Below are 12315 nucleotides of genomic sequence, written 5' to 3'. Positions count from 1 at the left end.
AAACAAATAATTACAGCTGCTTAGGAAAGTCTGCCACTCTTACAAATTGCATAGCCTTATGCTTAACAGAAACATTTTATACAGGCACACTGATGACACACAAGAAATGTTATTCTGCAGGAGCACAAAAATCTTGAGAAAAGCCTGAGGATCTGAGTAGGTGCGTGCTAAAAATTTAGCGAAGATATTTAGTCCTCCACCAGCATTACTGCTGTAAATCACTTTGCTGTAAATTACTATTTCTGCTTAACTTAAAGAGCTTAAGTTCAAACTTCATCTGAACTAAAGGAACTATTTTTAGATTTTGCAGAATATCCACAAAACTGTTTTTATATATCAGAATATATTTAACTTCATATATAAACACAATATTCAGACATTAGTACAAAACTGGAATTGAGAGCTTATTTTCTCAATGTAATAAACATTATATATAAGTATCTCACTGCCACCACTATTATAAATATATCTATCTGAATGATGAAACACATTATGAAGCACAAATATAAAAATAAAAACTTTAATTTACATACTGTTTATACAAACTTTTGTTTTATAGACATAATGGAATATGAAGTTTGACGATGCAAAGACAGACAGAATGACCACAATTAGTAAAAGGATGACTAAGAATTTAAATTGTTTTTTCTAACTAAAACTCTATTATTGAGGAGAAATTACTTCAAGACATAAACTGATTTTTATATTCCCAGATCTGATGAAAAACAAATTACTTAGAATTCCACTTCATGTAATCTTGAAGTACTGCTGAAAAAACTAGGAGGTTTTTAAAGTTCAACTAGTACCCAAACCAGTAACAATACATTTAAAGGCTGAATGGTTGCCTTGCTGTCTACCATTGCGTAAAATATACATAAAGCATTCAGGTCGTGTGCCTGAGAACACAGGGTATAACTCTGTTGCTTTTTAGGCAAAGTAAGTTACTGTGTTAGATAAGAGAGGTATCAACCTCAGTAACGTAACATTGCTGCTTACTTTGCAGAAAATGCAGTTGTGAAAAAAAGGAAGACAGACAGTTCCAAGTGTGGCCTCCATGAATTTAGCATTTCCCTTTCTCAGCTCTGCTGTACTACACACTTGGTCATTTGTTGGTTTGTTGTTTGTTTTTTGTTTTTTGTTTTTTTTTTTCTTTTCTGTGTAAGAAATCACAGCAGTTAAAAATCCAAACCAATTCTTTTACCTTATACAGTGTAAACCTTTCTATGAACTTTTATTCCAGATTGAAACTTATTTAAATGATCTTGTCTTAAACCACTTCACTGGCTTAGATACCCTAAAAGAATTTTAACTTGGAGAAAGTCTGTGGCTCTTCAACTGCGTAATCAGCCGAGAGCCCATCCCATCTCTCTCCATGGGATTACACTGTACATCTGGCAGGCTAGCTGCACTGGCACAGGGTGCTAAAGATAATCAGTCTGCCCTGGCAGAAAAAGCCAGCCAGAGACCCCAGAGAGGCTGCACTGCCCAATACCCTGAGTCACACACCCAGCTTAGATCTGTTTGGTGGTGGCGATGTGGAAGCAGGCATGAGCTGTACTCACAGGATGGCCTTGCCCTATTAAAATAGGAACTGTATGAATGTAAATGAAGCAAGTATTTCAAACACGGAAAGACTGTGTCAACTAACCAACTGAACCCAATTGCCTTCCTTTGTGCAGCAGAATAAATACTTTTATAGTATCAGGTGATTCTGCTAATATAAGCAGATATCAGGACCTTGAGATCACTAGTAGTCCCTAATTTGCCTACACAGCCCCATATGGAACCATCCCGTACACCCAGCCCATTGTCCACTGAGCATCATTTCAGCTCAGCTCCACACAGCTGTAGGAACTCGGATCTGGTCTGAGTTATTCTGTACATGTGCTATTTCCTGCTTTGGCCCTGTCTCAAGAATGGACTTCAGCCCACACCGTAAACAGTTTTTCTCTTTGGATGGACGCCTTTTAGGTATGTCACAGAGTTGTCTCTGGTCTTGTCTCCTGTGTCTAACCTGCTTCCATCTACTCTGCTCTTGTGAGACCTCACTTGGAACAGTTCTGGTGTCCTCAACATAAAAAGGACATGGAATTGTTGGAACAAGTCCAGAGGAGGGCCACGAGGATGATCAGGGGCTGGAGCGCCTCCCATATTAAGATAGGCTGAGAAAGTTGGGGCTGTTTAGACTGGAGAAGAGAAGGCTGCGTGGAGACCTCAGAGCAGCCTTCCAGTATCTGAAGGAGGGCTACAGGGATGCAGGGGAGGGACTATTTGTTAGGGACTGTAGTGATAGGACAAGGGGTAATGGGTTAAAACTTAAACAGGGAAAGTTTAGATTGGATATAAGGAAGTTCTTTCAGGGTGGTGAGGCACAGGGAAGTTGTGAATGCTCCATCCCTGGTGGTGTTCAAGGCCAGGTTAGACAGATCCTTGGTGAGATGGTTTAGTGTGAGGTGTCCCTGCCCATGGGAGGGGGGTTGGATCCTGGTGATCTTAAGGTCCTTTCCAACCCTAACTATTCTACAATTCTATGACCACTGCTTGCAATGCCTGGGGCTTATGAGGGACCTTGTTACTAGTGCTTGGCTCTGCCTCACCTGTTTAGATGCTGCAGGGCTATAGTTTTCTTAGTGACTGCACTGCCTCCACTGGGCTCACTCATTCACTTGAATTCATTTACCTGTAATTCAAGCCCAGGTTTGACAGGGCTTTGGGCAACATGGTCTAGTAGAAGGTGTCCCTGCTTATGGCAAGGGAGTTGGAGTTCCCGATGACTGGAAAAAGGGAATTATAACCCCCATTTTCAAGAACAGGAAAATGGAAGACCCACGGAATTACAGACCAGTCAGTCTCACCTCTGTGCCTGGTAAAATCTTGGAGCACATTCTCCTGGATGGCATGCTAAGGCACATGAAAAACAACAAGGTGCTTGGTGACAGCCAGCATGGCTTCACTAAGGGGAAATCCTGCCTGACCAATTTGGTGGACTTCTATGATGGGGCTACAGAACTAATGGACAAGGGTAGAGCAGTTGATGTCATCTACCTGGACTTGTGCAAAGCGTTTGACACTGTCCCACACAACATCCTTCTCTCTAAATTGAAGAGATATCAATTTGATGGATGGACCACTCGGTGGATAAAGAACTGGCTGGATGGCCGCACACAAAGAGTAGTGGTCAATGGCTTGATGTCCGGCTGGAGACCGGGAACGAGTGGTGTCCCTCAGGGATCGGTGTTGGGACCGGTCTTGTTTAACATCTTCATTGCTGACATGGACAGTGGGATTGAGTGCGCCCTCAGCAAGTTTGCCGATGACACCAAGCTGTGTGGTCCGGTTGATACGCTGGAGGGAAGGGATGCCATCCAGAGGGACCTTGACACGCTTGTGAGGTGGGCTGATGCCAACCTCATGAAGTTCAACCATGACAAGTGCAGGGTCCTACACTTGGGTCAGAGCAATCCCAGGCACAGCTACAGACTGGGCAAAGAAGAGATTCACAGCAGCCCTGCAGAGAAGGACTTGGGGGTGTTGGTTGATGAGAAAATGAACATGAGCCGGCAGTGTGTGTTCGCAGCCCAGAAAGCCAACCGTATCCTGGGCTGCATCAAAAGGAGCATGACCAACAGGTCGAAGGAGGTGATCCTGCCCTTCTACTCTGCTCTTGTGAGACCCCACCTGGAGTACTGTGTGCAGTTCTGGTGTCCTCAACATAAAAAGGACATGGAACTCTTGGAACAAGTCCAGAGGAGGGCCACGAGGATGATCAGGGGACTGGAGCACCTCCGGTATGAAGACAGGCTGAGGAAGTTGGGGCTGCTCAGCCTGGAGAAGAGAAGGCTGCGTGGGGATTTAATAGCAGCCTTCCAGTACCTGAAGGGGGCCTATAGGGATGCTGGGGAGGGACTCTTCGTCAGGGACTGTAGTGACAGGACAAGGGGTAACGGGTTAAAACTTAAACAGGGGAAGTTTAGATTGGATATAAGGAGGAAATTCTTTCCTGTTAGGGTGGTGAGGCACTGGAATCAGTTGCACAGGGAGGTTGTGAGTGCTCCATCCCTGGCGGTGTTCAAGGCCAGGTTGGATGAAGTCTTGGGTGGGATGGTTTAGTGTGAGGTGTCCCTGCCCATGGCAGGGGGGTTGGAACTAGATGATCTTGAGGTCCTTTCCAACCCTAACTATTCTATGATTCTATGATTCTATCTTAAGGTCCTTTCCAACCCTAACTATTCTATAATTCTATGATTCAGTTTTTAAAGAGCATACTGTATATTTCCAGGTTTGCTATAGACCTAATTCTCTTCCAGGCAGTGGAGAGTACTCCAGTCATCTACGAAGTTCCTCCATTTTAAAATTTCAATCACAAGTACAATTTATAGTTCAAAAGAAAAGACTGTGGTACATGATGTTATAAAGTATTTGTTTTTACTGTGCAAATAACCAAGCCTTGGATTTTTTATGAAAAGTGCCTAAGGGGTCCCTAGCTAATACAATCTAACACATTTTAGAAATGCTGACAGACATCAGATCAATCATCTAGAGAGACAAGACAGCTATGAGTTCTCTATGTAAAATTTTGCTTCTGAAATAAAAAATGATTCTAATGTTGTATCAAAGAGCACTCTGGGATTTCTTCATTAGCAGGAGAGAAAACAAGCTGGTGACCGGGAACTCAACGGCTTATTTGCAAATCTATGAATTCCAGTTCACAAAGTATGATAGTTCCCCAAAGATTTACAGAGTCCTGGGCAACAATAACTTCTTTAATTTATTTACTATTGCCTTTAATATTTCATCTGAAAGTGAATTCACTATTTATGAAAGAAAAAAAAGTACTATATCTGGGTATGTAAAAACTGAATTACTGATAAAGGACAAGACAAACACACACAAAATAGATGAAAATAAATGTGTTTTTTTCAGTATTACACTGAAATGCTCTTTACTGATTTGTAACAGGCGTCAAATCTGTTCTATGCTGGAAAATGTCCCAGGATCATAAACCCTAAGACTATATGAACATGGAATTGCTAGGGTAGCAATAACATTATTATAAGTTTAAACAGACTTTTTTTTAAGTGTTTGTGGTTTATACTCTCTGAAAAATCAGAATTCAATATACTCAGTACATGTGATAATGAGTTATACCAAATGGGTAATATTGTAAAATTTCTTTTTTCTTTGAATGGAAATGTTATTATGTAATACCTCATTGGGTGATTTTTTTCAGTTATATATCATTATATAATTTATATAAGCAAGTCCTCATGTTCACAGAGCCACAGAATGGTTGAGTTTGGGAAATGACATCTGGAGGTCATCTTGTCCAATCCCCCTGCTCAAGCAGAAACACCCCAAGCCAATTTCCCAGGACCTTGTCCACATAGCTTCAGAATATCTCTATGGATGGGGACTTGCAACCTCCATGGACAACCTGTGCCATTGTTGAGTCACCCTCACAGTAAAAAAGCTTTTCCTTATGTTGAGACAGCACTTGCTGTGTTTTAGTTTGCACACGGCATCTATTCCTGTCATGTCATTGCTGAAAACAGACCAGCTCCATCTTTTTTTTTTGCACTCTTCCCTTCAGGTATTTACAGACATTGATGACATCTCTCCAAAAGTCTTTTCATCTCCAGGCTGAACAGACTCAGGAGCCTCAGCCTTTCCTTATGGGAGAGATGATCTATTCCCTTAGCCATCTCTGTGATCTTTCACTGGAATCTCCAGTAGTTCCATGTATCTCTTGTACCAGGGAGCCCAGAACTGGACACAGTACTCCAGATGTGGCCTCAATACTAGTATTGAGCAGAGGTGAAGCATCAGTTCCCCTGATCTGCTGTCAAAACACCTCCTAATGCAGGCCAGAAATTTGCCTTCTTTGTTAAGGCATATTGCTAGCTCACACTGATGGTCCACCAGGGCCCTCAGGTTCAATTCTCCTTGACTTAATGCCACTGATCACCATCCTCTGGACCTTGTTCATCCAGTTTTCACCTCACTTATCTGCTCATCCAGCTCATACAGGATCAGTTTTTTTCATGAGGATATTGTCAGAAACAGTTCTAAAAGCCTTACCAATGTCAAACCAGACAACACTGTACTCCTCTCATCTACCAAGCCAATCCTTTAATTGTAAAAGTTTATCAAGTTGGTCAAGCATGACTAAGCATTGGTGAATCCATGCTGACTGCACCAGATTATTTTCTTGTCATTCGTGGTTTCTATGATTAGCTGCTCCATCACCTTCATAGGGATCAAGGTGATGTTGACCTGCCTGTAGTTCCCCAGGTCTTCGTTTTTGCATTTTTTGAAGATAGGATTGGCATTTACTTTCTTCCAGTCTTTGGGGACTTCTTCTAATTACCATGATCAGTTAAAGTTTATTGACAGTGACCTCGCAGTGACATCTGACAGCTCTCCCAGCATTTGTGGGTGCATCCTGTCAGGACCTATGGACTTATGTATATCCAGTTTGCCTAGGTATTTCCAAACCTGAGTCTCTTCCACCAAGGGTACGTCTTTCTTGCTTCAGAATTTTCCTCTGGTCTCCAGGTTGCTGGATTTATGAAGAACAGTCTTGCCAGTACAGGTAAAGGCAGCATTCAGTACCTTAAACTTTTCCATGTCCAGTGTCATAGATATCTCATCTCACTGAGTAATAGGCCCACATTTTCCCTTCCCTTCCTTTCATCATGTAGGTACTTACAGAAGCCCTTCTTCTTATCTTTCACATCCCTTGTCAGATTCAACTGCATTTGGGTTTTGGCTTCCCTAACTTTATCAGCTCACAGTCAGATAATGCCTCTGCATAATCCTCCCAGGTTACCTGTCCTTGCTTTAACCCTCTGCATGTTTCTTTTTTTGCCTTTCAGTTTGTCCAGGACCTTCTCAACCATCCATACAGGTCTCCTGGAATTTCTGCCTGACTTCCTCTCTTTGAGATGAACAGTTCTCAAGCTTGGAGGAGGAAATAGGCTTTCTTCAGCCCCTCTTCCCTCCAGGGCTTTATCCCATAGGATTCTTCCAAGCAGATCTTATACACCACTGCACTGTTCCTACAGCAGGCACTGGGGTGGTTAAAGTTCCCCATGAAGTCCAAAGTCCAAAATACTGGTTGGAGGTTCAGCAGTGAAATGGAAATATATTATGATAGATTTTGTACAGATGAGCCAAGTATGTTTTTTCTCTTCTCTTGCAGTCAGACATTTAGTTGTGCTATCCAATAGAATCTAGGCTACCCCAGGGAAAACCCTCTGTTTAGTTACACATTTATTGATAAATGAGCATGAAGATGATGCATCATATTTTATTAAATATGTTTTAAAATGCCCAAGAAATTATATACTCAACTCAAATTGAGAACAAATTTGCGAATGTAATTCACATACAGAAGTGTATATAATGTAAAGCAATACAAATGTATTTAAAATTAAAAATGTTAGTGCTGAAATAGTAAAAGTAAGTGTAGCTGGGCAGAATTTATAATGAAAATTTGCACTGAAGTTATAGTTACTTTGTAGCTCAGTACTGTGGCAGGGACCCAGAAAAATCCAAATACATGTGTTATCTCAGTGATTTAACTGGGACTTACAAGTCTAGTACTATGCATGTTCCCTCAATTGGAACAAAAGCCTTCAGCAGCTTGAAGAAGAAGCTGTAAGTAATGATTAGTTAGTACAGATGACACTGTACATACTACACTATTTATTTTTGTCTTTGTTAGTAGTAGTGTACCACAGATTGTCAATAAAGATAGAGAAGCATTCAGAGCATTAATGCTTTTGTTCAATGATTTCGACTACAGACTGGGAATGCAACACTTCAGCACTGGTGAATCCAAAATTATTTTCTGCCTCCCACACATAGCCTTTGTATCAGGGTATTCACACAAAACAGAAAACTGGAACTAAAGGGAATCACATTATCAGATTGTGTGGGATTCATTTACCCAATGCAGAAATCTACAATGCATCTCATCCTAGAACAGATGTCCAAGACAGGCAGATGCCCTATCTCTGCTGAGTAGAAGGGGAGTCTGAACAACTCACTCAAATATAGCTATTTATATTCCATACACAACAAGAGATGATACTGCTGATGGCATTCCTCCTCATGCTTAGATTTTCCTGTTCAATACCAAAACATTTGTTCATATGAGCCTGTGCTGACTAAATCCATGAAATGGACATGCACAGGCTGAATAACAGCAAAATAAAAAAAAAGCAATTAAAATTATGGTTTGGAACTTGATCAATTTTTTTGAGAAAAGCATCAAATCTTATACTCAGAATTGTATATTTAGTGGAGGGAAAGTCACCTGAGAAACAATTAGAAGACACAATCTAAGGACCTCCATGCTAATTCATTCCAACAGATACATATTTTTATATATATAAAAAATTGTTATTATGAAATCATATATACATCTCTTACACATAACTGGACAATCACATCTGTAGCACAAGTCACTTCAAAAGAGAAAACTTACCTTTGAACCCAGCAGCACACTGACATGAAAAGCGGTCAATTAAATCCATGCAGGTAGCTCCATTTCTGCAAGGTGAACTTGAGCATTCATTAATTTCAATTTCACAGAAGGGTCCTTCGTATCCAGGCACACAGATACAGCTGTAATTATGCAAGTGGTCCTGGCAGAAACCATATTCAGAGCACTGGTTTCCAATGCAGTTGTTAGCATCAAGTTCACAAAATGTGCCAGTGTAACCAGGGGGACATATGCACCTGTTATTGAGATGAGAGGAGGGTAAAAAAAAATCTTGAATATATGTTGACTAATGTTAACAATATTTTCACTTTGAATTTCTCACAAATTAATTGCTATTTTTTAATCTTCTAATTGCTATTTTTTAATCTTCTTTCTTTACCTTTGATTAGTCACTAAGTAGCTTCGTTTTACAGAGACTGCTTGCAATAATTAAATGGAACTGCACAATAATCAAATTTTAGCTATTTAGATGGGCCAAACTAGCAGCTATATAGCTTTTAATATGACACGTCCAATGACAATATTCAAATAGAAAACTGTTATAAACAATGAGCATGATGCATCTTATGAATTCTTTTCTGAAAATTATTAGTTGCTTGACATAATATTTAAAAGAAAAACCCCAATATTACATCTTGCTTCCTCTGGACATAAAATTAGTATAAAAATGCTTTATCATTAGAAACCAAGTTTGCAATTTCATTCTGTAACTGACCAAAAAAACCACCAATCTATAGAATTTTATATAACTTGAGCAGGATATCTCTTCCCCACAACGTAGGATGACACGTAAATTGTATAAGACTGGAGATGGCTTTTTTGTGCTTCTCCCCCCACCTTTTTTTTTAAGTGTGTGAATGAAAATTCCAGGTGGATTGTCCCATAGCTGATTCACATATCATAAAATAAGAAAATCCCTTTCTTTGGTTGATCCTCTCCTTATCATGTCCAGAGGTCTCCTTCCAAGGGACGAGATAATCTTACAATAATCTAACATGTTCTTGATCCATATAAATGTTATTTGGAAGCTGGAAAGAACTAACAAGTTAAGGAAGGCTTGATTATAGCAATGTTCCCTACTGATCCATCTGGCAGAAAGTTTCTTTTTTCTTTATCTTTAACAGAAGAGAATGTTCATGTGGCTGTTTGCTTCCTTATTATCCCTTATTTTTGTGTAAGAGTTGTGGAAATCCTACTTCGGTAATTTACATAATTGTAATTAGTAACTGTAAGTCAGCAGGAGAAAGACCCCATGTACAGAAAGTATCCTGTAAAATCATAGACAGCATGGCAGTAGGAATGTAATTTCAAAATTAATGTCACGGATCTTCATGTCACATGAAACAAAGTGGCTGACCTATTGTCGTGGTTTGAACCCAACCACAAACCTCTTTTACTCACTCCCCCCACTTCTTGCCCTCCCCCTGCTCCTGGAGGGACGGAGAGGAGAATCAAAAAGAATGCAACTCCCACGGGTTGAGATAAGAACAGTTTAGTAACTAAGGTATAACACAAATCACTACTGCTACCACCAATAATAATAATGATAAAGGAAATAACAAGAGGAAAGAATACAACACCTCAACACCAGCCGACCAATAACTCGCCCCACTCCCCCCAGCCGAGCACCGACTGATACCTCGTCCAACCCTGCAGTCCCCACCAGCCCTTCCGGTTCCCTCCCCGTTACATCCTGGGCATGATGTGCTGTGGTATGGAATACCTCTTTGGCTAGCTTGGGTCAGGTGTCCTGTCTCTGCTTCCTCCCGGCCTCCCCTCCTCCCTGGCAGAGCATGAGGCTCAGAAAGTCCTTGGTCAGACCAAACATTCGAGCAGCAACTGAAAACATCGGCGTTATCACCACTGTTCCAAGGCCAAAAGATCAAAACACAGCACTGTACTAGCTCCTAAGAAGGAGAAAAATGACTGCTGCTGCTCAACCCAGGACACCTATGCTGGTAGTCAAGCCCAAATCTGAGGCAGTGGCCTAGAACAATGTAAAACTACAAACTAACAGTACAGAAAGAGGTTTTGTTCTGTTAGTCGTATATCAATGCAAACAGGAGAACTCTGGCCCTCTTAGTAACAATTTAATCTCTTATTATGTGTTGAGGATTAAACCAGCAAAAAGTTATTAATTTGTTTGTAATCCAGACTGAAGTTTAGAGGTGATGGGATCTAAAAGTTCAACAAATTCCTTATAAATATAATTTATAATAATCTACATAAAATTCTAGTGGCACGTTTACACATAACTTTAGTACATAACATGATACGCAGAAAATCCACAAAGGAAGGCTAAACAATATTAAAATGCATAGGTTATTAATGGTCTTTATTTAAAATCTGCACTTTATAATGTGTCTATTTTTCAATATTGCCATTTTTATGCAGTAAAAGTCTAAACTAGTCAGGTCTTTGAGTTTGGTGCATGTTTTGTTATGTAACAGCATTAACACGTACTAGTTACTACTTGCAGTATACATTCAACAGTACTATGTACAAGGCCAATATGGATTGCTCTATGCATATTTCTTAAATTCACTGTATATATATATATATATAATAGTGTTGGTACTGTTCTGTAGGCTTTGGATATCAGCATCTGACTGCTTTTATTTTTAGCCTTAACATTTTTATAAGATTCTAAATGATACAAGGTGTTAAATAAATGTTATCATTTCATCTCTAAGTCAATCTATGAAATGGGTCTTGAACACAGTTTTGATAAAAACTCTGCTGGCGTAACACTGACACAGCTGAACTTCAAATATCTTTTCCTGCCTGTCTTAGAAATAATATCAAGACCAATGATCTAAAAGTAATTAAGTCTTCTACACTTGTAGCAGGAAAAATACAATCACCACATTAGATTTTAATGAATATGACCTTCCATTAATATTTCAGCAGCACTAAAATACTGAACATGATGTCAAAAGCTTTGAATCATGGATTGATTTGCAGTTTTAATTTGCTGCAAAGCTGAACTGCTTCTCTACAATAAATTAAAAAAAATGTATACAGATATCTATAATACCAGAATTTCTATTTGTGAATGAATCACTCAGAAGCTCAGAAAACTTGTTTTTTGCCCTTATGTCATGGTTTAAACTTGGTCAGCCACGCAGTCTTGCTCGCTCATTCCTCCCCCTTGCTTCCCCCAAACCCCGCTCCCGGAGGAACGGGGAGGAGAATCGAAAGAATATTAACTCCCACGGGTTAGGATAAGAACAGTCCAGTAACTAAGGTATAACACAAAACACTACTGCTGCCACCAATAATAATAATAATAAGGGAAATAACAAGGGAAGAGAATACAATACCATGCGCCGATACCCAGCCTGACGGAGCTGTGAACTAGCCCTTCTGGGTAACTCTCAGTTTACATCCTGGGCATGACGTGCTGTGGTATGGAATACTTCTTTGGCTAATTTGGGTCAGGTGTCCTGCCTCTGCTTCCTCCCAGCTTCCCCTCTTCCCTGGCAGAGCATGAGACTCACAAAGTCCTTGGTCAGAGTAAACATTACTGAGCAACAACTGAAAACATCAGTGTTATCAGCACTGTTCCCGGGCTGAAAGTCAAAAACACAGCTCTGCATCAGCTACTAAGAAAGAGAAAAAATGACTGCTACTGCTGAACCCAGGACACCTTATCAGAAGGACACCCCAGCACTCAGCCTCACTACGGCCTGATCTGGGTTTCAAAAAGGCTCAGTCTCTGCTGCCTTCCCTGTTCCAGCTTCAGTTCCGTTAGTGACTCTCTGGGGAGAGTGGGGCACCTCCTACCAAAAGGCCAGGAGATCCTA

General features: G+C 40.3%; 1 protein-coding gene across 1 annotated transcript in view; it reads right to left on the bottom strand.

The window, feature by feature from the left end:
• The window catches only part of EYS (eyes shut homolog), an 822863-nt gene that overhangs the window by 669552 nt on the left and 140996 nt on the right, over positions 1 to 12315 (bottom strand). Inside the window, exon 11 of the mRNA XM_065682611.1 lies at positions 8492 to 8745. Coding sequence (XP_065538683.1) covers positions 8492 to 8745 — 254 coding nt within the window. The remainder of the gene's footprint in view (positions 1 to 8491; positions 8746 to 12315) is intronic.

This window comes from Lathamus discolor, chromosome 5 (genome assembly GCF_037157495.1).
Source record: "Lathamus discolor isolate bLatDis1 chromosome 5, bLatDis1.hap1, whole genome shotgun sequence".
In the NCBI taxonomy this organism is placed as follows: domain Eukaryota; kingdom Metazoa; phylum Chordata; class Aves; order Psittaciformes; family Psittacidae; genus Lathamus; species Lathamus discolor.
The sequence above is the reverse complement of the archived record's forward strand: the minus strand, read 5'-3'. Positions and strand labels throughout refer to the sequence as shown.